The following is a 25,287-nucleotide window of genomic DNA, read 5'->3' on the forward strand; positions in this document are numbered from 1 at the left end:
AAGGAAGACTCAGTGACAGTGTGGTGGGTGAACTCATCTCCTTCCTGCAAGGCTTAAAAAAAAAAAAAATAGAAACAGTGTAGGCCAACTTTAAGACGAGAACTGTCAGATGAGCACATTCAAAACCAACATCTGAAAACTTCCACCCAGTGACCAGTCATATCCTGTCAACAGTGTGTTGCTAATGCACCGAGTGAGGCCAAAAGAACCTCTAATGCCCTCTGAGACGAACACAAGAAGAGTTCTGACTCATCTTTGACTCACATTTCCACATTTTCCTTCTTAATTCCTCATTCTCTTTCTTAAATGTTTTTTTTTTCTCACACTAAAGGTGTTTATTTGATCCTAGTGGTCCATGTGCTTTGAGTAAAATAAAATTGCACTCTGTTCTTTTTGCCAAACTGGAGTGGGGAGGACTCACACAGGTTGGCAGCTGATTTTCTCCCAAAAAACACACAGCACTTTTATCTCGTTAACTACAGAATTAAGCACGTTGATTCATCACCTTTGAGCCACATAAACTATATGTAAAAGCTTTACAATGACTGTTTCTGTTCAGCTGCTGACCTTTGACTACAGAAGACAGACTCTGATATGTATCCGTTCACTGCAGCCACTTCCTTTTTGTCTTATTATCAAGTGTTGGTTAAAGGATCGTATAAAAGAGATCTAATTATTTTTTAACACAAAGACCTTATAGATCGTGTCTATAAAGGTTGTGTTTTCCATAATCTTTTACTTCCTTCCAAGCCAATCCTAATGTGTTTCACATAAACTAAAAAACAAAAACAAAAACAAAATGTGTATGTGTAACTTATTGTCTAGTTTCTTTCACTGAAACACTACAGCTACAGAGTCCGGAGTCAAATTCCGTGTATGTGCTTGGCCAATAAAGCTGATTCTAATTTACTTTCGACAATCTGACGACTCAAGTCATAGGTTCCAATGCTGCCAACATTATCATCATCACTGAGTCATTCGAGCCACAAAAGGAAGAAAAAAAAAAGAACCTTCTTGAGGTCCTACTCAACTTGGGGAGATTTCATCCCAGTTTAGCATGTGGGTGAGTCAGTGCCGTGGTTACTTCCAGTGGAGATTCTTGTTGTGTTAGCAACAAGTGCAAAAATATTTGGGTTTTGTTTATTTCTTTTTTAACCAGATTGTAAGTGCACTTGAAAACTCTCTCAACTCCCATGGCCTGTGGGCCAGACGAACGCTTCCAATGACATCAACACTGACAAATCTTAGGAAGTGAAATGTTGTCTCTTGGCAAACCATCAACACATGCATCTCTGTGGACAGACAGACAGGTGATCACTTTTTTGGAAACAGAAGAGATTATGCTGATTTTCAGCACAACTGTTCTGAACTAGGAGACAGTCTGGTCTTTATTTTCCATCTGTGTCTTTGTTTCCTAGAAACTGCTCATCTCAGTGACTGGTTTACACCTGTTTAAAGAAGCCCACCATCTATCACCACCCACATAACCCTCATATAAATAGATTACCTAAAACAAGAATTGTCTTGTTTGTTGCTTTTCAAACATATCCTTTATTATATCTTATCTTATCTCTTTACTGTAGTTTTTGACCTCATTTCAAAGCCCAGGGTGTTTTGAAAGGTGTGGGTTTTATATGCAATATATAGTACGTATATAAGTATAAGCAACTGCTGCAGGTTCTTGTTGTCTGTCTTAATATGTCAAATGATTATACATTTTATTTATTTATTGTGCGATGTGCTAAATGCGAAGCCAACACAATCGCTTTTGGAATATATTTTTTATTCAGTTTCCTTTTGACAGACAGCGGGAAAGGAACTGGGATTCTTTCCACACTGACCTTCGGTGACCCCGTCTGTGGTCTTTCAGTTTCATGCTGATTTACACTTGCAGACAGACAAGAAAGGACAGTTGGACAATTACGGTATTTTGAAGCCTTGTGAAAATGCAACTGACAACTTCTCACCCACACGGCACACAAAGGCAGACTGTTTTGAAGAGTGAGGTAAGAATGGTACCAAAAAGGAAAAAGATGTGTGCACACTTTGATACGGAGCTCAGACAGCCGGTTTCACTTCAGCACATACTGGAACAAATAGAGAAGAAAACAAAAACGGCCTTTTCAGCACTTTGGCAGGCTGTGGCCACTAAATGATAGCTTCAATAAAATGCCTCCTACTTACCAACAAACACGCTGCACAGCATGTGCCATGGGCACTGAGATCGGGTGCTTATGACATGCGAAAAACTGATTAGTACACAAACACACCCTACATACCATCATGCCTGTGTGTGAGGTGGCTTCCCATAGTGGACCAACGTGACAGAACTCTACTGTAGAAGATTAGAAAACTTTAAAAGGATAGCAGACGTACCCCCGGAATCACACCCATCCTCCTCTGAGATCATACCCACAAACAGCACTTAAGAGGCAACAGGTTTAGTATTTCTGTCAGGGAAAATACTGCATTATGGCAACAAGATGTATAGGGAGTACAATTAAATCATATGAGATCATTAATGACTTCAGCACTTGATTTTGACATGCAATGTTGCAGATTATGTTTCTAAAAAATATTATTATTCTGGCCCTATGTTCTTAGATAAGATCATCCTTCCAGGAGTCCTGGAACATCAACATCTTTCTTGACTAGAGTTACCAAGACCATGATAACTATCAACTTTAACATGACCGTTAAACACAACTAAACCTCAAGTTCATGCCTGACATTGTAAAAGGATTTATCAACTAGTAGAAGCTACCAGCAGGTGACAGCAAGATGAAGACACCGATCTGCGTTCATTCTCGGCAAAGCCCAGTTTCTTTCTCACTCCATTACCCACAATCCCCCTGAGAGCTGATCTAAACAACTTGCAGTCCACAGCGTGCTGGAGCAGTTGCTTCATGACAGAGTACTCCCCAGTAAAGTAGTATGCTTTCCTTCTGCTGTAACAACTTCATGTTCAACCCACCAGCGCGTCTTTTTTCCTACTGCAGATACTTACTTACATTTCCTGAAATAACCGAGTCGGAGCAACTGAGTCTGGCTACTAAACAAGAGACTTTTTAGGATCTGGAAACATAGAGTAGCGAAGATCCACCAGGTCTATCATTAAGGCATTTGTGGCTTTGTTGCATCATAGCAGGGAGTTCGTCCTCTCTGCCTTCGGTCACATCCGGCTCTACTTGTGTGATACAGAACACATGGAGCCGCGCAGATATTCTTGGAGTCATTATGTTTTGTTTTTATCTTTGCCTACATTTGGTGTAGGAAGGAAGTGAAAACAATGTAAGGAATATCTCACAGCGCAGGGAGAAAGCCTGGCTGAAAATAAATGGAGATACAAACAGAAAACTGACAATACAGCCGTTACTTTGGACAGATATAAAGTTTGAATTTTTGATTATTAAGGCATCAAATGAAGATTTCAATGAAGATGCAGGGTTAGAGATGCTATTGACGTAAACCTATCACTTTATATGATCAGGAAACAAGGGGCTTGCAGTGGATAAGCTGAGTCGATGCCTCTCTGTCGGATCTGTTTCCCAGTGTGATCACGACCATAACATCTGAAGAAAGTCATCTGGGGAGTCAAACAGTTGTCAAAGGGCTTTTGGCTGAGGGTGTATTTTTTTCTGAACTCTGAAGGCAATACAGAGCATGTCAATGCTCTCACTTAGACCAAGTGCCAAAATGTGAGGTCAAAGGATCCATGGTGAATTCTCAGTTTGGCCACATCTTGCAAAGCATCGTCCTCAGACTGGATTCCTCCTGCAATTCCAACAACTCCTGCGGGGGTTGGAACGAGCCAGAAGTGGAGGTGGTGATGACTGGACGAGCGAAGAACCTTGGAAACACACAATTTTCCCACTCCACCAGAAAAGTGTAAAAAAATAAATAAATAAAATCACTTATCAAAACCAGTCAGCACTGCATGCCAAGGTCAACACTTTAACTTGCCAACACAGCACATATGGAAACATCTCGGCTGGCTTTCCCTGAATTAAATCTGGGCCGCAGCCAGGGCAGCACGAAGGCTGAGCTCCCGAGTTAACATAGAAGCTGAGAAAAGTTCTAGATTTGAACCTAGGAAGATAACAAGCACTCTCTGTGAGGGGACGCCAAGTGTTTTCCTGCAGCAGTGTTTACACAGAGCTGTCAAATTATTGCCTACAAAATTCTTGCGCGAGAGTGATTGGCAGAACAGAGACGCCGTGATGAGAGTCAATTGCAGAGTTTTGTTAAGTAGGAAAATTGCACTCCCTAGACATGATTATAATTATAATAATGATGATGATGACGATGATGATGATGCAGCTGCTACTGGGGAGGAGACAGAGATGGAGGACCAGTGTGGCTGTGAGTCAGAGACTGATGATGTACTGGGCATCATGAGTCACCAGTTACTTCACATCATGTCACATGTACAGAATATCTTCACAATCTTTTAACTGACTATGTTTTTAATGCAATCATCGACTTCTTCAGGGCTCTACTATAGACTACAATGATTAAAACATACAATTGATCTAAAGTTATTGTCTACGAGTCAATTCAAAACTTGGTGATCAATGACTATTTTGTTGAAATGTCATTATATAAAAAAAAGCTTTTGACTATTCGAATACAGGGGTGATGATACTATGGTTTGTTTGTATTTTTAATTCCTCTTTTTTTTTTGGATCAAAATGGCATGGCATTTGAAATTAGGTTATTTTTTGTTTTATACAAGATTTTACTGACGATTAAACAATAATTAATTATTTCTTTTTTAATGTAAACGTGAAAAGAAATCTAGGAAAACAACAGTCATGATAAAAAATGTTTTTACCACCAGAGCAGAAACAATGTTTTCAAATCTTAATTTACAAAAACCCAACTTGTTGAATAAGAGTAAAAAAAGAGTCAATACTGACACTTCCTTCTTCTCACAGTGAGGCAAAGAGAGAGAGAGAGAGAGAGACCACCAGAGCAGACTGGAGAGACCAAAATACACAGGCCAGTATTGGATCAGCGGGAAACAAGGACATACACACACCCTGACACACACTGGCACATATACAGATGGGCCGTGATGCACAGAGCCAGCTATAAGCTTCATTTCCTGTCTGGATCAGTGCCATTCTTCCTCGACAAGAGGTCAAAGAGCCAGCATTGCACCACACAGAGACGACTGCAACAGCCTCTGCTGCCTGTGCGACAGTGTTCACAGAACACACACACACACACACAAAGTGTAGACTGTAGTGGCATGCAGCTGTACCTCTGAGGAATGAGGAGTGGAATGAAAAATAAAGTCAATTACTACGAGCCAGGCACGGGTAACAAATACAGAAAGCTCTTTCGAACACAAACGGCAAATGAGTCGAGCAGTCGGACATCAGTACAGTGGAACGGTAGCAACTGTGTTCTTCTTAGCATAGCACAAAGCTGTGGGAACAAATTGTCTGTGTGTGTCTGTGTGTGTATGTGCGTGAGGCCTGTTGTTTGCAGCTCCATCGTTGTGGTTACTGTGTTCAATCATCAAACTGGCCAGTTCCACAGCTGAGACACTGATGTCACTGTTAACACAGATGAACTGTTGTGCAATGCTGCACTGTTGCACTACTCTTATCTGTTCTAACTACTGTGCTTCACTACATGAAAAAGAAAATCATACATCTGCATTTTTGTTTCTTTCTCATATTAATAATTACATCATTTGGATTAGTCACGAGCTACCTGCTGATTTTTGCCTTTCTGTCCCAGCGATATATAGGAAAAATATAATTTTATAAAATGTTTATGGAATGTTTATTTATCACTACAAATTATGATTAATCTACAACGACCGTGATTAAACAGATTAAATATTGTAATCGTCTGACAGCGAGTAAAGTTTAGCTAGAAATAAAAAACGGTAGATCATCAAGTAAAGTAAGAAAGAAGTGAAACTTTTAGTTATAGATGTGGTTTTTTTTTGGAAATGTTTTGGGGTGAACAGGTTTTCATTTTCCCCCAACTTGGTGGAGTTTCCCCACCTTGTCGTATCACTGAAACATCGTTGGAAAATGACGCTGCATTTGAAACCCACCTCCATCTCGAGGTCCAACACATGGTCTAAAAAATCTGATTGTTTGAACCAGGTTCAACATAATTAATAACTAGTTGCTATTTTATTACTGCTGCTATTGTTTTACTAATTTTCATCACTGGTGTGTCAATTACATTTTTGGGAGGACGTTTCATCAAATAGGGAAAAATCAAAATTATGACGCAGGAGCTGCAGAATGAACCAAACACGTAGACACAGGCACCACACCGGTGCACTCCCCTCCCTGTCGGCCCTCTCTTTTTTTTCACAGTATCTCAGAGACCTTCTCAATGTGAGGCATTTTCCTCCAGCAGATGGACAAAGCTCTCCCTGTTCACAGGCGCTTAGCAGCCACTTCACACTCGGCACAAGGTGGAAGCCCCACTAGTCCTCTATTCTCCTCTCAGACCTTTTCTGCCTCGGCTCTGCAAAGAGACCCGGATGGGATGAATAACACTGGCAGCAGGGGATGTGAAACGTAAACAAACACCTGACAGCAGAAAACTCCGGCATGACACGGCTGCAGAGACGCAAACTCACAAAGGTCTGCCACCAAGTGATGCGGAAGAGAAACCAGCGGAGCGACTCTGAATATCAATGAGAGGTTTAGACCCTGGTATGTCATGAGGGACACCAAAATCCTGTTTAATGGTATTTAAGTGAACTGTTGTGGTTGGGCAGTAACTCCATTATTTGCTTCATTCAGCATGAATTACAAAAACCCAGGCTTTGTTCAGGTCAAGTTCAGCTTGACTGGACTGTCTGCAGTTTGGATTTGGATACATGTTCTCCAAGTATTTGTTGCCCAAGAAAAAGCATTTAGAGGAATATTAGAAGTACATGTTCACATTTGTAAAACATTTATCAAACCAACTACACACATAACATCCATCTATCCATCCATTACCATATTGTAAAATATATTATAAAATATTTTTTGGCCTAAATCCAGTGGTGCAAAAATGAACAACACGTCTAGATTTTAATACAGTCCATCAGGGCCAGATAAGAGCTAGAAGATCAGTGAGAGAGAAATGAAGAGCACCAACACACCACAAATATTCTCGTCTTCCTGCAGCTGATCTCAACTGTGCCACCTTCTATCTGATAAAGAACATGAGACAGCACTGTGTAGCGTTACGTTAGCCTGCATGACAACACAGTTGGCACCTGATCCAGCTCCACCCTGAAAAAGCAGCCACCGCCCAGCAGACACACCTAGACTGGACTGAGCTTAACGTAACTGTGGGCCAACAGCTTTGACGCCACCCGCTGACGTACTGAGTGAACAGCATACCGATGTGTTCGTAGTTGAAGAATTCTCAAGTGTGTTTACTCTTCTTTATCACATTTGAACTGGCACCAGAGAACTTTGTCTTCTTCCTCGCTCTACACTGTAAAACCAATATACCACCCATGTTACAGGCTCTTCTCTCCATTACTCATTCAACAGAACGCAACGACGTCCTCCAGGGCCGGCACTAATCTCATATCCATGAGCTGTGAGCGCAACGTGATAGTGATGATCCAACAGGACAGTGGAGAGCAATAAAACACACCCACAGTCTTCTGAACAGGACAGCGGAGAGCAATAAAACACACCCACAGTCTGCAGAGCTGACAAGTCCTGCCTCTGTATTATTAAAACAGAGACACGCTTCATTACAGGACACACATTAGGACTCCGGCTCCTCGCTTCCTCATAAAAACAACAAGACAGTGATGAAGACGTTCTGCACCAACTATTTTATACTCTCAGCGTCGGGGCCGCTACATTCCTTGTATTCGCTACAGATTAATCAGATAAGAGCAGGATCGGTTTAATGTACAGAGATTTTCCGCTAAATTAGTTCACTTTCCTGCATTTCCTCGCACTGAAACAAAAGCAGCACATTTCTTTGGTGACCTATAGTTAACTCCACTCGATACAGTCTAGTTAATCTTTACCATAGATTCTAAAAGCACACAAGCAGCATATAAAGAGTGGACTTTCCCACAGAAAGAAAAAAAAAAAAAAACAGGAAGCAAACTTTATTTTTTATACCCAGTCTGTCAAAACTAACAAGTTAATATAAAAAAAAATTCTGAAATGAATGAGAACATTTTATCCACCATCCAGTCACTAATCATTGCACTAATGCACACTCGATAAACAGGTTGCCATTTACTCAGGCTGTGGGTAAAAAAAGGGATTTGTTTCAACAAAGTTTAAAAATATCATCTCAAGGCCAAGTATGTGTTCGTCGGGAATTCAATTTCAGGTCAGAGGCATTCGACCCGCCTCGAAGTGGAGGGCAGTAAGTTTACAACTGACAGGCTGACTGACTAAATATTTAGTATGAAAAAAATTTCAAATATTTATCAGCCCTAGATTGTATGCAAAAACAGGTACAACCTTTTTTATCGATTTCAAAGTCCACAAAGGCTATTGTTACCGAGTCAACAGCAGACAGTGGCGCCATGTTGACCTTCATATTGCCTGCCAGTCATTTGTCAGGAATCAGGATATTGAGTCAAAAAAAGTGAAGGAGAGTAAATAGACCCACTCTCGCCTTTCTCTGCTAGTCATGGTCTATTTTCTTGAGCCGTTCTCACTCTCTCTCTTTAATTTACAGGCTCTCTCTCTCTCATTCCCACTCTCAAGTCCTCATTTCCCTCCATTAGAGTGAAATGCCGACCTTCAGTGCATCCTGAAAGAATTTCTGGCCGTGTGAATGAGGCTCAGTCGGAGGAAAAACAGAGATAGTGGACATGGGAAAGAAAAGTCAAGAGCTCAGCCCGTACCAATATTACATCAAGAGGAGGATATCAATTTCTCCTTTGTAGTGTTTGGTTTAGTCATGATAGGCTGCAACAGTTTCTGATTCCCGGAATCAGATGTCACAATGTCGGCACTTTATACGTTCATTGGATAGAATCAGATCAGTCACAGTCACGTCATGTCGGCACTTTATACGTTCATTGGATGAAGGACTGGATTTATACATTTTATAAATAATAGAGTAAATTAAAAGTGTGTTAAAATTCAACTTTTACACCATTCTAACTTTACAACAATATTAAGAAAGAAGTAAAGAACACTAACAGTCATCACGGCTGTGCAGAAAGAGAACAACGGAGGGAAAACATAATGGAAAAACAACAGGAGAAGCAATTGCTTTTGCAGACTCCACACTGATGGCTGACTTTCTATGGTAAATAAAGACACTACTCAGTGTGCAGGTGCCGGGGAAGACGACAGAAGGACAATAGTAGGACAAACAGAGCTGCGGTCTCTCTGTCAAGCACACAGTCAGTCAGACACTTGGACAAGACAGATAAGCTCATATAGAGGAAGCCATGGTTACTTGAGGGAGCCTTGCACTGTTTTCAAATAACACAAACAGTGTGAAAGTAAAAAAGAGAAGTGGGAAATGTGGGCCACCATTTGTTACAGCTGTGTTTTCATATCGCTGCGGATCTCTGACCTGAGAAATGTGGTTGATGGAGGACTCCATGCGCCGCAGCTGTGATGCCTGGATGTCCAGCAGCTGCAGTACATTGTTGGCTAAGGCATTGATCTGGTAGGCTACGCTGGCCAGGGACTGAGTGGTGTAGGCTTTGGTCTCCTCCAGAGCTTTCCTCTTGTCCTGGGCCTGTGATCAGATCAATAGGAGAAAAGAAAAAATAACAGTTGAGAAAGAATCCAAGTGACGTTCATGTCACATCACATCAGTGAGCCGTCTAACTGGAGCAGGCTCCTGGTGAATTAGGGTCAATGGGACAACGAGGTCATCCAACTAATAAACTGATGTAGACTGGGGTTTTAAATTCTCTGCCGTGTTTTTGCTACTACATCACACTCTAAACATGCATTTTCACTTTGGGTTTGTAAAGCCATAAAGTGTTAGTGTATAAACTGATGTAGACTGGGGTTTTAAAATGCATTTTACATGTAGTACAAATGTAAATATTGAACATTATTATCAGACAGATGCTCTGAGTTTGTTACTCTCCAAAAGACATGCAAAAACAGAAGTACAGAAGACATGTTTTTGGGACAGAGAAGCCCCGTCACACACTGTTCTAAAGCACTGGATAGATATAATTGAACAGAAAAAGTGGACCAGGGCCACTGTGATAATGACATGTTATTTAAAGCCACCTCGTAGCACATCAAACAGGTTACAGCCAGGAGCTCAGCTCCAGAACAGGCCATCCTGTTCGATGTCAGCTTGCTGGTCCCAGGGCGGTTCACCCATAAAGCAGAATCCAAAGAGCAAGAACATTCCCTGGAGGGGCCTCGATAACAGGCTGTCGGGGCAGAAAGTAGGCTGGTGCAACAGTGGTGGTGGTGAAATGTCTGATTACTGGTGACAGAGGTTAACAGGGAGGAGGTGGAGCGGGGGGAGGAGCAAACAAAGACAGGGAACATTTGATCAACCCCAGGATAGAAGGAATACCGTGTTAATGGACCTGTCGTCCACTCCCAGTAGCTGGAACAAAACTAATTTTGCAGCAGCTCAGAGCTCTGGCGGTCTGCCTTGGTTGGGGGCAGAGGTGTCAGTGTTTGTTGAGTTTCTTTTAACGCTGGAATCAGAGAGGCAGATGTGTTGTGCGATAACAGCCTCAGGAAGGAGGCGAGATTCCTCCAGAGGTCTTGGAGCAAAAGGCCATCTGGTGGAAGTACAATCCTTACAGTACGTGCTTAAGACACCTACTGAGGTCTCAGCTATGGATACGATGTAGGCGATTAACAGCTGCAGCAAAAGTACATTAAAAAAATGACAAAAAGGTTTTAACAAAAGACAACTTTGTGTAAAAAGTGATATTTTCTCAGCTGCAAGAGGACGCGTATTTGACAGGGACATTAGTCTTTGAACCGAGACAAACATGGCTGTTTGTGCAGAACTGCAGGCCTTTAACACAACCGACCTTTATCACAAGTATAAAACACACAGTTCTCACTTATGTTTGAAACACTGTACATAAGTCTGACAGCTGCAGAGTCAAGAAGAGCAAATGTATTCTTCAATTCTTTCAAAAATACTCTTTCACAGTGGTCCACGTTCCACCCAGGGCACAACATGTGATGTTGTTTAGACCATGTTCCGCAGTGGCTGCTATTGATCAAGCTATTTTAAGTTATTCACTCATTTCCATGTCCTCGGTTTTAGGCCACATTTCTCTTATAAATAGTCTCTTTATTCCCCCCCAAGAATAAAATAAGGGCCAACTTTTATTCAATTAAAAGCCAAAAAGAATAATTGAAAAAATATGTTTATGAAAACTGATCTTAAAAGCAAGTAGTTGAGTAATTATAACAAAAAGATGCATAAATTCACAAAATTCCAAATTTTCAGTCTTAGGTTTTGCTCTCATTAATACTTGAAATTTTTTTTTTCTAAGATTTTTTCAAATTAATTTCTTCTGTAAGTTGCTTATTCATTCTTCTTTAATTCTGTTGTAAGACAACATTTTTAACTTGTCTGAAATACTAAAAATAAAAACTACTTGAGCAATTGTTGAAAAGCAGGTAGCCAAATGATTTTTTTTTTTTGAGACAAAGTGGGTTTGCCAGCTGTGGTTGTGAGCTCAGTCCCCACCAGCTGTGACATTTGATTCCGTCGCTGTCTTAAAGCCTTTGCTTCTTCACACATCTGAGGTCAACTGTGTACAAATCCTCAGATTACCTAGATCTGTCGGGTCAGTCGGCCAGGAATTTGAACTCTATTAAATCCGTAGAAAATAAATAAATAAAAGGGAAAAACAATGCTCAAGACATCTGCCAGAAAAAGGAAACCGAGTGTGTTCCTGCGTAGTACAAGACAAAGTGTGTGATGAGAAAGCCGACTGTACGACGTCTGCAGGAGCAGGAGATGCAGCGAATGAGGTGAGCGTCCTGAAGCACTCCTGGGGCACTTTATCTCATATTTCTGGACTGAGTAATGGCGGGGAATGTGAAAGAAAGGCTACACAATATCCAGGCAGGGGCAGACAGCAGTCAGCACCTCACTGGGTTTTTCAAGTTCTGTGCTCAGAGGAATGCAAGGTCTGCGGTTAGTAAACCTGCAGCTGGCAACAAAGTGCTATTTTATCAACATTTGGAAAGAAACAATTGAAAACTGAACTGAATTCTAGTGACGTCATATCCCAGTGGTAAGCTTCAGGAGCTGCGGGGCATTCGTGTGAACAAACAAAACCACCTCAGTCTCTCACCAATCCAGTCTGGCAAGATAACGACTGACAGCAACAACAGAAGTGAAATTGAGTGTAAGGTGGTGTCTTTCAACACCGCCAGACACCACGGGCTTCTTTGTGACAACGGGAAGGAAAAGTCCAGACTTCCTCCCAACTGTTCATAGGTCAAAGAAGGCGTAGCCAACCTTCCACCCAGAGTAAAAAAAAAAGAAAAAAGGAAACAGACAAAAAGAGTAAGACTATAACAGGATGTAGAAGACATCAATCATGAGATCATCGCTGTGGAGAAAATCCCTCAGCAGGTTTGAAATTTATAGTTTCAAGGTACAAGAACACAGTGTTTTCGTGACGGTACAATCTGCACCGTTCTACCTGGGTACAGCTGACATGCACATTTGAGTTGATGTGCTCTCACTTGTCCTGAGGGGGAAACCACTTCACAGGGGAGAAAAAAAAAGCTCTCAGGAATGTTTGGAATTCTGCAACATGTCATATGTTTTCAAAGTTTCAAGGGTTGTTGAGAAGGTTTGAGGGGGAGGGGGGCTGTAATGCAACCACAGTGTGATTGTTTTACCTTTCTTTAAGTTGGAAAGATTAGAGAAAGAGGAGCCCTGAAAAAAATTACATCTGCACGAGTAACATGTGGCACCAAAGCAGTAACGTTGGTGGTACAAACTGAGGGTATAAACTGAAAATCTAACAGGGAGGCTGTAGAGCTCACATGATGACACTCGTGCTGACGGTTACAACGGATTCGACAGGGGGTAAGACAAGAGGCAACTAAAGACCGAGGCTGACTACGGTTGCATATTTCTCACAGGAGTGAAGCCATATTAGTACAGAGATGTGAGGAAGCTGCTGCCTGATCCTTATGTTCCCTTCTGCAATGTAGTACTTCAACATAGTCTATATCGTAGAAGGTCGAATGTATAATCCTAAAACAATAACTGCTGAGCTGTCAGCCAAAAAAGTCCAACAAGGTCAAAATCTTATTGTTATCTGATGCAGTTAAACACTTGATTTCACGCAGTTAGAGATAATTAACGTTGTGTTTTGCTCCATCGACGCACAACAACTGCATGCGGCATTTGTTTGGTGCACGCTCGCTCTAATGCTGGAGTCACAACAATCACAACTTGAATGAAATGTTGCCAACAATTAGGTTCACAGTCTGACGCTTTTAAAGCAGTGACATCATTATCTTTCGGTCACCCCACAGCGTGTGAAAACAACTACATGTGTATTGACATATATTAGAGGTGGTGGAAATACAACCCGTGACATTCTGCCCACATCACTTACAAAATTGTAATTTCATTTTTCCAGCCTTTTATAAATCCATTAGTTTCCATTAGAGCAAGTGTTTAATTTGTTTATTTCGAATTACATTTTGCCTTCATGCCAAACATGCCTTTTTTTTTTGCCGTTCACCCAACTATTGTTATACGTTGACCTCGGTGCTTCAACAGACACATAATTTAATTGCTGGGCACTCTCTATTATCCTGACTGTAAAATATTGATGAACTGCCAGGGCCACGCTTGTTAGAAATCCATCAAAAATAACACATTTAAATCGTAGCTAAAGGTGAATTCAATTACAGCAGGTGAAAATGCCAGGATTGAACCCAATGAGACAGACGATATCCTCACATTGTTGATCCTAAATAAGAGTGAATTATTTATCGGTTGAAGTGGGGAGAAACTGAACACCAACCCAAGCCACCTGAGGAGAGACGGGGAAGTGAAAGTGACACTAGGACGTGTGAGGAATAAAAAAAGGTGCTGAGAATCTGCTTTTCCTTGAGCCTTTGAAAAAAAGAGGCACCTCAGCTGCACGAAACATGAATTTATAATGACTCCTCCCCCAGTGTGGCACAGGGAGGTCGACGGAGCAGCCATAAGGTTGACCTCACCTTGAATGTCTGCCAGCGTGCACCTGAACAAAAACCTTTAGTGTCACGAAGTCACGCCGGAAAAGTTCGGGAACTTTGTGGAAGTAACTTCACCCTGGTAGAAAGTCAACTTTTCTACACTGTGGCTGATGCCCCCCTGCTGTATGTCACTGTAATCTTCAGAGGATCGAAGCTTCAGGCTAAATGATTCGCCAAGCTACAAAGAAATTTGAGATTTTTCTCACTGAAATGGTTTTGACGAACTGATACCAAACCAACTCCATTCAGCTGAGGGAAGGAAATGACAGGTGGTGACGGGAGTGGTAAACCCAGAGCCACAAGGCATCGGCATGCTGGGGAAAAAAAAAAAAAATCCAGGCCACTCCTGAAATACTGTATTTGGACTAAAAAAGACGCAGAAGAGAAAGGACAGAAAAGAGTCCACATGCACTGTCCTGGGACATCCAGCTCAGGGACAGTGAGGTCAAATGGACAGGACAACGAAGGACACATTCCACTCTTTTAAAGTTTTATCCTGTTTGATGGACCTTCAAACATTACCACAGATGTAGTTTGTAAAGTGCAGCTTCAAAATGTAAGAGTGGACGTCACGCTGGCTCTGCAGTACAAGTCACACGCTCTGATCTTGCAAAACTGCGACCGTCCCGGCTTGTGACTTCTTGGTTTGCAACATTTTAATTAAATTTCCTGTTTAAACTGTCACAATCATTATATTTTTTATTAGGCTACTTCCTGCCACATGGTGAAGAGGCATTTCCAGTCGACCGATCTTCAGAGTCAGCAAGACAAACAGGAAACATAGCTCTGACCCATCACCGTGTCACACACCACACAGAACCACGTAGACACACACACACACACATATATATATATATACATACATATACATATATGTGTGTGTGTGTGTCGGCTGGGTGTGAAGACTAGCTGTGAAGCAGCTCAGCAGTCAGAGCAGATGGTGATGGCTCTGTTCACCCAAGGACACATTACTTCCTCTACATACCAGTGACTTTGGTTTGTCCAAGTGCAACCTGCTGGGGCTTCACACAGAAACCACACGGAAACACACACACACACACATATATATATATATATGTATATGTATATATGTATATGTATGTATATATATACATATATACATATACATATACATATATGTGTGTGTGTGTGTTTCCGTGTGGTTTCTGTGTGAAGCCCCAGCAGGTTGTACTTGGACAAACCAAAGTCACTGTCATGTAGAGGAAGTAATGTGTCCTTGGGTGAACAGAGCCATCACCATCTGCTCTGACTGCTGAGCTGCTTCACAGCTAGTCTTCACACACAGCCGACACACACACACACCCACAGAAACACTGAAACACATACACACCCACAGGAGGGGATGGAAATGTGACAGAGTGGTGCTGAAAGGACAGGCTGATTCGAGCCAAGACATGTCGATATGTGCACACTTCGGCTGGGAGTGCACACTTTTTGTCTGTGTGGGTTTCTGTCAGAGGCAAAGAGAAACCACAGCGTAGTGACTAACCTTAGGGAGAGATTTGGAAAAGTGCACCGTTACTCTGACGGCAAATTAGCAAAAAGCTTCAGACCAAAAAGAAAAAAAAAGCCCTGAAATCCTCCCACATGATGTCAGCACTTTAAACGAGATGCTGTGATACAGGAAAAACTACAACAAAACATTAATCACAACAGCTTTCTGATTTCCTACAGTTAACCATATTTTGTTATGGTTTGAGTTGAAACCAATTTAGAAAAAAATTAAGGACCATTTCTTAGAGACTTCTTAAATATCACTTCCTGAATGATCAAATTTACGCACTTAAACGTCCTGTGCTAACAGTACTGAAACTTTGCTGATTAAAAAAAAGAATATTTGCTCTTTGAACCTCTGAGTGTGACAGCACTGACTGAAAACCTGCTTGAAAGATAAAACAGCAAAAAAAAAGCTGAATGATTGGTTGTTTTCTACAATGACATCATAATGTGCAAGAATGCAATCAGCAAAATAGACTGTGATTTATAGCGAGCTGGACCATAAGTGAATGAGTGAACTGTCTTTATATAAAGTATTGAGACATTTATAGCAGGGGTCTGGACTTTATCCACCTATGTGATGTTTGTTTACAAAGAACAACAATATTTCTTTACTTAAAAGTAAAAAAATAATTGCAAACTTCAGATGTAACTTTCTATTCTAGAAAAATGTGATTTTTTTTTTTTTAAGTGGTGCAGAGACAGTTAAATCTTCGTCCTGTACGTGAGTGTGGGACGTTACTGGCACAAACCCTCAGAGTCCCGCCTCCCGATGCCAAATCATCTGAGGCCAAGGCAGAAAACCAAATTACAGGGAGTCCTGTGTGGGAGAGCAGCTGGAATGAACGGACACACCCTCCCTGTATCTGATATGGTGGGTTGACTTCCTGCTGTGGGNTTTCTCACCACTACTGTCACTCAATTTGTTCTGTGGAGGCGTTCCATTTTATTCGGGGAGTGGCTCTCAACCATAGACGTTACTATACTACAACTTAAAAAAAAAAAAACACAGAGAAAGGCTCAGTGGTGATGTTACAGTGTGATAAACCTTCTCAGAACGCTGCCTAAACACACACTGTGTCCACCATAATCATTGACTTAAATTAGCTGCTGTGTCCAAAACCAGGACAAACGTGGATTAGAGCGAGCTGGGTTTCCATGAAGAAGAGAAAAGGAGAGGGAAAAAAAAATCAATACTTTTAGCCTTAAGTGACTGTCTAACATCAGATTTACATCTTTGTCTGTCAGACATGCTGCCTTTAAATCACTGAAAAGCTCATCTCTCGATCATTTTCTTGTTTTAAAAATACAATGTATCGTCATTGAAAAGCTAAAAAAAAAATCATATAAGAAAAATAAATGGCTTTTTGGCAAAAACAAAGCTACTTTAGCTTAAATTGAAAAAAAAAAACACTCATTAAAAATGATGATACTTTAATTTAAGAAGAATAATAAAAGATACACTAATTAAAAATGATGATACTTTAATTTAAACTTAAACTTAAACTTAAACTTGTCTTTATTTATCATTTGTGACATAGCACAGCACAGCACACCATGCACAATGAAATTTAACCTCTGCATTTAACCCATCACCAAGTGAACAGTGGGCAGCCATGGTCGGCGCCCGGGGAGCAGTGCTTGAGGACGATGCCATGCTCAGTGCATCTCAGTGGCAACCTGGCAGTTGGTGGATTAGACTTTTAATTTAAGAAGAATTTAATTTAAGAAGAATAATAAAAGATACGGAAATTGCCAAAAGCAGGGTCTTGGCATAAATAGTCAAAACGCAACTGCGCAAACTGGCTAAAATATGTTAGGAAATACCACAGGAAACACATTTAAAATAAGCAATATCGCTAAGATTGAAAATAGTTGAGAGGACAAAGTTATATTTAGAAAGAAAAAAGGTTTTTATTAATATATACAAACTCCACAATTGGCCCCTGAGCCTCACTCTGGACACTGCTACATTAAGAATCTGGTCAATAGCAGTAAATAGGTTCATGTATGTGTCATTGTGAAGTGTTTAATGGTTAAATTAAGGTGTGCAGCTGCAGCAACAATAAAAGTCCTGCTCTGACATGATGGGCCTGAGTGCTTACAAGGCCATATAATAATACCCGACTCAATGGTCCTGCACAGTCCCAGAGGGAAATTTAAACTGTTTTGTGGTATTAAATGGTGAGTTTAATGACCTGCAGCAATGTAATGGACTGTTATGTTATTGTAATAATCATAAAACATGGACAGTGCAGTTTTTTAAACTGTAACCAGACAGTTAACTTTAAGTCCAGTCAGCAACTGGAGCAAATGTGACTTCATGTATTTTAAGAATTTCTGGGTAATAAAAATCATTCAACGTTAAACAGAATTGCTTTAACTAATTTTTACTTATAAAAGATAAATTGTAGCCAATTAATAAAGTTCTATCTATCTATATAAAATGTATTAAGATAACTAAAGGTTTCCCAAAGTAGTAAAATGTTAGCAAAAACAAAATCCAACACTTATTGTATAAGAAAAAGTTGTTAGCAGTAGCTAAAAATTAACCAACATAGCTGTGACTTGATGCAGAAATATCTCAACTACAAATTGCTAAACATATATTGCATATAGGTAACTGATAAGCAGGTAGCTCAGGGACTAGCCAAAAATAATACACACAGACAAGAAATTGTACTTACTATCATTATTCGTTACAGATTATTATATAAATTGAAATGTACACATTTAAGCAGAAACAGCTAAATTGTAGAAGAACTTTGCTCCAAACTAGAAAAAGGGAAAAAAACAAGAAAAAGACAAACAAGACAAAGAAACAATAACTCAATGGATGCAAACAAAATAAGCACTAGCCAAAATTAGCTTAAACTTAACATCAATACGACTTCTGTAGAAATAACTAAACAAAATATAAACAGCAGTGATTTGCAACATTGGAAATCAACCAAATGATCACAAACACTAAAAAATATCTTTACACCAACCTGCCTGCGGTGCAGATGGTTCACTAAACTATTCATTTTTTTAGGAACTACTAAGTGCGGACTATGGGACTATATCTGGCACATGATAAAGAGGAAAAAGGAGAACACGGTTGAGCAACGATAAGTCTTTTTACAACAAATGTGGGGAAACTCGTCTGTAACATAACTTCCAGATTTACGACACTCGGGGTCTAAAAATGACACCACGGTCGGTTGGTCATCAACTAGAGAAAATGTTTACTCCTTGTATATGAGTACATTCATTTTTTAAATTTATTTTATGTTACATCTAAAGTGTGTATAGTTCAGTGACTCAACACCAGGCCTTCGTCACTTCCGAAACAACCCGCTGTATTATTTTTAAAAAGTCGACACACCCTCAATCAATTTAGCCGAAACAAGTCCATACAAATGAATAAATGTATTCAAATATTGCTATATGTTAACACATGGTCTTCTTTTTAAAAAAAAATCGAAGTCGGCTCATTAAAACTGACACTTCAGATCGGGAAGAACCGGGCGACTCCCTCGGACTCCATCCACATTTCCTGTCCCAACAAACCATTCAATTCCGAGTCTCCGGGAAGCGACAAAAGGCGGCTCTAAGCCTCTACAACAATGCGGCGGCAGTTGACTTCACTTACCTGGACATAGTTGTTCTCGCAGTAGTCCGCTACTCTGGTAAGGTTCTGGTAACTCTCCACTAGCGCCCGTTTACCGGCTGGAATCTCTTCCTCTAACAACATTTGTAGCTCTGCCATCTTACATGTCTCCTCCGAAGAGCCTCCCTGTTCCCTCTGCCTTCCCCTTGACTGAAGCGCACACCAGAGAAAAAAAAAACACACATTCACTCCGCTGACTCCTATTGTGGGATTCCTGCCCTCACTCTGACGTCAGCGTGTAGGTAAAGATCGCATATGGTTGTGAAGAGTATTCACTGAGGACGTTTAAAGGACCCGAGCCTTAAACCGGAAATCGGACGGAAACAGAATATTAATAATTAGATTATGAATTTTTTTAAAGCTAATCTTTATAGCGTTCCACTTTTCTTCACGTCTCAACTATAAAACTCTTGGAAGGAAGTACACGTTTAATGTTAGTACATTCTTGTCTCGAGTCTGTTTATGATCTTAACATCTTCCAGATTCTAGTTTGCACATCCAGTTTGTACACTCTCAAAAAATATAAATCTATTCGAAATCTGGGTTATTAATATATTTATGTTTAATTTAATTTAAAAAAATCAGTGTACATTTGTAAATATAAACATAGCTAAATTTAGTTAAAACAATCCAAAGCTTTTTAATTTTTTAATTTCCATAAATTAGACGCCATAGTTGTACTCCTTAAAATGAAACAAAGTAAGAACTCGTTCTTTTTTATTGCTTCTACCTATCAGGTCTGGACACAAAGTGGAGCATGCTGGGACAAGTAGTTTGTTCGTCAGTTACAGTTACGTACACAATTTTAAAAACATTTCTTTCTTCTGAGAAATGATTGCAATAATTGTTTAATTGTTCCAATTTGTAGATTCATTTTGTTCCCACCGTTTTCTCAAGCTAAATCATCGAACGAATTAGAGAATTGTGGGAGTTGTAGGACCTGACTCAGAAAACTACAACTCACAGAGTCCCCTCCGTAATACCTTAATATGTTGTTGATGGCGTCTGGTGAAGGTCTACAGACAGGTCGCCGTCTGACGAGCAGATAGGCCGGTCGAATTTAACGGTAGGTGGTGTCGTTTTGGAGACGTTTTGTGGTAAATTCGAAAACCGCAGCCAGCATTTTGGCTCAGTCGTCGCGTCGGTTGCATCCGTGTCGCAGGTAAATATTGTGTCCTAGATTTTATACAGCTGAAAATCTCCCTGGTGGCTGTCAAAACATACAATACATTGTTATTAGACAGAGCTGATGGTTCCAGTGTGAGCCAGTAAGGATACATGCACTGGAAACTAGCATCTTTTTCTTTAACTTGGCATTTGAATGCTGTTATTTGATATGGTGGTGTGTTTACTTGTTGCTCGATTTTTCCCCCCAGGTTGCACTTTTGGACTATTGTTGCATGATGGAGGTGGAGAATGTCAGGATGGATTTGCAAAACAATGAGAATTGTTTGATTCATCGACGGTTCGAAGCCGCCGTGAAAGTGATCAAGAGTTTACCCCCCGATGGTGAGTCGATGTGATGTGAGCAACACAACGAATAAGGACAGTATTGTTGTCAACCCCGAGCACCAACGTCCCAGAGTAACACTGCAACCCGTCCTGTTGTGATTGGTGTGGGTGACAGAACACTCTTTTAACCAGCAGTGCAAGACACTGCCTGTAGGTGTCATCACGATCAGTCGATTAACTTAAATAAACGTAAATAAAAACAGGTTTTTCATTGCAATGTCTTGTTAATACCATTATTTTTAAGAGACAAATGTTGAGTCTAAGTCTGAGTTGATACACATGATAAAATGTTTCAGTAAGTTGCACAATTTAAAAAAACGTAATTCGCATTCACAATATGGCCAGAACACTTGCAGGCCGACCATGATCAGAATTGATTCCACACCAACTGTTAATGCTAAGAATTCCTGACGATTCGGAGCCTTTGTAGAAAGTGTAGAAAATGTCTGTTTCTCTACAACAGATAATATGGGTTACTTGGGCAACACCCGAAAGAGCAAAGTATTATCTCTAAAAGTCGAGAAATCTTATCTTTTGGACCCTGTGTAAATCAGACTTTTCAGTATTTATTGACGGTGTGTTATATTCTAAATATAAACTTTAGTTGTTCATTCAAACATGTATAAACACAGACCAGTTTGACGAGTTCACCACATGAAACAATATTTGACAGCAGAGCAGTTTCGAAGCTCCTACTCTCAGTTGCAGGTGAACAGCTTGTTCAGCCTGGGATCTTGTGCTGATTTAAAAGCTTAAATCCACTTTAGCGGCTGCACTGACTGTAGACACATTCCTTGCTTCAGCCTTAGGCCTGCTGTGATTATCAGGACGGCAGATGGCCTTGAAAACCGCTCCGTTGTGACTGGGACACTCATTCATTTTCACTGGTGTCTTTCAGGTCCCTTTCAGCCTTCTAACGACATGATGCTGCGGTTCTACAGTTTTTACAAACAAGCGACGCTTGGGCCGTGTGACATACCCAGACCTGGCTTTTGGGACGCTGTTGGCAAAGCAAAATGGTAAAATAAAAACACGGCATTTACTGGAGTTTTTGTTAATAATTAAAATAAAAATTATTTTGAAGCTGAACAAATACTGTCTAAGAGCAAGAAAAAAATCAAATTTAAATAAACACTACTGTCTGCTAACTAACAGCATGAATGTTGCATTGTACAAGTAACAACATTTTAAGCACATTTATAATTGAAAAAAACTGCTCTGGAAAACAGTGTAAAAATGTGAATCTATGCTGCAGATAATTTGATTTATTTTCCACTAATGTTATTTGTTGTGAGGTTAACAAATTGGAAAGTGGAAATTAAATCACATTATCTGCAGCAGGTCTACTACAAAAGTACTACTTGTGGCCTAATTCTTCTGGAACCTTCCCAAACTCAACTTGCTGTGTAACAGTTTGATTTTTTTTTCTACTGTGACCTCACACTGCACAAAAAAGGAGAAAAGCCAAAACTAACTTGTCCTGGCAGGTTTCTCTGACCTGTCGGTCCAGTCCAGTGGATCTTTGGACGGAGCAGAGAGCTCCGGCCCACTGAAGCATTTTCACACATTCTACCATTACGTTGGTGTTTAAATGTGGGAGTTGAGACAGAGCTGTACTTTGACCCGCAGCTAACAGACAGAAGCTTGTCCTTAGACAAACTTTACAGAAACGGTTGGAAAATGGTACAAAACAAGTACAGCATGTTTGAGCTGCGGCCCACAGTCAAATGGAAATTTAAAATATAACGGGTTTTCTTTTCCCTGTTACCTAGGGATTCCTGGCATTCTCTGGGAGACATGTCAAAAGAAGAAGCAATGGCCGCCTATGTTGATGAAATGAAACTGGTCAGTGTTTTAACCCAGGTTTTACAGAAAAAAACAGTTTTAATTTTTTCAAAAATACCTCTAAAAAAGTATGGCTTTCAAACAATTGACAATCATGTTTTTCAAAAATACCTCTAAAAATTATGGCTTTCAAACAATTGACAATCATGATTAATCACAATCAATCGTGATTGTGATTAATCAGTATTATTATGATTAACAGAGACAATTCTGGACTTTTCTTTTGTGTAAATCAACCTGTGTATCAACTGTGTACAAGAGCAAATATTGTGAATGGTCGATTAATTAATGCTTTAAAATGTAATAATATATTAAAAAATGTTGCAATTTTTCTTTACATTCAAACATACAGATCCTGGAGGGTATGCCCGTGACAGAGGAGGTGGAGGAGCTCCTGCTCGTCCTCGGTCCGTTCTACGAGATGGTGGAAGAGAAGAAGAAGAAGATCACACAGATATCAGACCTGAGTTCAGGTAAAGTTTTCCAACAGATGGAAATCTTTTAACTTTTGGTTTCACAGAATGGCATTGAGGGTTTTTTTTGTTTTGTTTTTTTCTCTTTTTGAATATAAAACCCAGCTCGTTTGACAAAGTTTGCTAGGCAGCTGGAAGGCAAGTAACGTGACGTCAGAGTGAACCTCCCAGTCTGGTGGTGTGGTTTCAGTAGATCTGTGTGGTGCTGTAGCCCAGATGCTGTTAGTGCTTAGCTGTTGTAGCACAAAGACTCTGTGGTTATGATCACACTGCAGGCCCAAATCCAACCCAGGCCACTTTCATGTCAGGTCTGACATTAGAAATGTATGCAATGTTTTTCCAGCTCCGTGGACATGAAGTGGGCCAAGGTCTGCACTTACGAAAGCTGTAGTTCAATGGAGGTCGCATTGAGACTATGATATGAACCACCAGGCAAAAAAAATAATAAATCAGATCCGAGCAAAATAATCACAATTGAGAAACAAGACCTGCAGTGTGAACATAACCAGAGTGGTGTTGACCGTCACGGGCCAACACACTGAGTTCTGTCTGAAATACAGAACATGAAGTAGCTCCTCGTTCCACAGGGTTTGGTACCACGATGGATTCCATGAGCGTCACAAAGAGCATCGTCAGAAGTATGGAAATGAACGGGAGCCTGAGGACTCAGCCTGACCGGCTCAGAGTGAAGGAGACTTCGGAGGAAGAAGAGGAGGACGAGGATGAGGCAGAAGAAGGAGAGGTTAAGGAGGAGGAAGAGGACGTAGAACTGAGGGAGGACAGGAAAGGTATTGGACAAGCGTCCTCTCTGTGAAGTAGACAAAGAGTAGACCTGAAGCTGACTTGTTGGGTTTTTTTTTCTTCAGCTTTGCAGCCAAAGAAGAGGAGACACAAAGTCCCTCTATCCAATGGTAAAATGACAAACGGGGTCAACCACCTGACCAACGGGGGTCATTCTAAGGTCGCTCTGAACAGTGACTACTCTGTGGAGGGTTTGGTTGGCGAGCATCTCCTCAATGGTCACCATGCAGGTGAGAGAATCAACTTTTGAGGACGTTCTTCTCAGTTAGACTCTCCTACTGTTCCGTGAAACATTTGAACTTTGCGTTCTTCACCTTCGCATTTCTTCATCCTTAACTCAGATCTCGTTGGTGACGTACCAGGTTCCAACCACGTCGCCAGTGACTCCGACAGTGAAGTCTACTGCGATTCTGTCGACCAGTTTGGACAGGACGAGGTGGGTTGTTAGCATTGCAATTAACTCCAGACAGGAGGGTTCCAGGGAGGAGAATAATCACCTTTGGATGTCAAATGTCGATTCCCTCCAGAGTCCGGACCTTAACCGCTCTCTGGAAGACCTGGACGAAGAGGAGCCCCAGGGGCTACAGCCTCCAGAGACGGCACAAAGAATCCAGGCTGACGTTCACGGTCCTCTGAAGATGATCAAGTGTGGAGGAGAGGATGGAGACAGCAGTGGGACAGCGCCGCAGAGACAGAGGCTGCATGGAAATGTTCAGAACATCAGAGGAGGGAGAGGTCGGTTTGGAAATTTTCAAGTTGATTTTTTTTTTGGTCAAGTTTTCCAGGCTGAACAGTCTGTCTGCGTTAGGCTCCAGGTCTCAGGTTCCTGGCCCCGGAGCTCTGATGCCACTGCACAGCGGTGAAGACGGGGACCAGGGTCGTGGCAGAGGACTGGTTCCTCCTGGAGGAAGCCTGAATGAGCAGATAGTGGTGGCGCTGGCGAGGCTACAGGAGGACATGCAGAGTGTCCTGGAGAGGCTGCACACACTGGAGGCGCTGTCTGCCAGTCAGGTCAGACGTTAATGATGACGTTTTACTTTGAAGGAACAGAAACGAAAGATAAAATATCTATAATATGATATATATCTTTGTTATATAAAATCATAATAATAATGTTGCTCAGTGTCAGATTAGAAATGTGACAGTCATCGTCATGAACAGATTAAAGTGAGCAGTTTGAACATTAACCTCGGTTATGACATTTGTGTCTAGATGAAGCTCAAACAGAGTTAAGATAAACAGTACGTACTTTGACTTTTTTTTTTTTTTTTTTTTTAAACAATTTCTATATTTTTTT

General features: G+C 40.8%; 2 protein-coding genes across 4 annotated transcripts in view; one reads left to right on the forward strand and one right to left on the reverse strand.

Annotated features, from left to right (window-relative positions):
• Positions 1 to 19,564, reverse strand: part of abi1a (abl-interactor 1a) — a 39,703-nt gene extending 20,139 nt beyond the window's left edge. The window contains exons 1-2 of one of the 3 annotated variants that reach the window (XM_025054615.1): positions 19,342 to 19,564; positions 9,544 to 9,711 (exon numbers count right to left, since the gene is read on the reverse strand). In XM_025054615.1, coding sequence (XP_024910383.1) covers positions 9,544 to 9,711; positions 19,342 to 19,458 — 285 coding nt within the window. In that variant the 5' untranslated portion in view covers positions 19,459 to 19,564. The remainder of the gene's footprint in view (positions 1 to 9,543; positions 9,712 to 19,341) is intronic. The other 2 variants (XM_017031654.2, XM_008308146.3) reach the window with 2 other exon arrangements.
• A 729-nt stretch (positions 19,565 to 20,293) lies between these two features.
• Positions 20,294 to 25,287, forward strand: part of acbd5a (acyl-CoA binding domain containing 5a) — an 8,884-nt gene continuing 3,890 nt past the window's right edge. The window contains exons 1-10 of the mRNA XM_025054698.1: positions 20,294 to 20,425; positions 20,736 to 20,868; positions 21,770 to 21,890; positions 22,644 to 22,716; positions 23,069 to 23,189; positions 23,777 to 23,977; positions 24,056 to 24,220; positions 24,332 to 24,426; positions 24,518 to 24,725; positions 24,799 to 25,010. Coding sequence (XP_024910466.1) covers positions 20,760 to 20,868; positions 21,770 to 21,890; positions 22,644 to 22,716; positions 23,069 to 23,189; positions 23,777 to 23,977; positions 24,056 to 24,220; positions 24,332 to 24,426; positions 24,518 to 24,725; positions 24,799 to 25,010 — 1,305 coding nt within the window. The 5' untranslated portion in view covers positions 20,294 to 20,425; positions 20,736 to 20,759. The remainder of the gene's footprint in view (positions 20,426 to 20,735; positions 20,869 to 21,769; positions 21,891 to 22,643; positions 22,717 to 23,068; positions 23,190 to 23,776; positions 23,978 to 24,055; positions 24,221 to 24,331; positions 24,427 to 24,517; positions 24,726 to 24,798; positions 25,011 to 25,287) is intronic.

The sequence above is a fragment of the Cynoglossus semilaevis genome, chromosome 3, assembly GCF_000523025.1.
Source record: "Cynoglossus semilaevis isolate Cse_v1.0 chromosome 3, Cse_v1.0, whole genome shotgun sequence".
Taxonomy (NCBI): Eukaryota; Metazoa; Chordata; class Actinopteri; order Pleuronectiformes; family Cynoglossidae; genus Cynoglossus; species Cynoglossus semilaevis.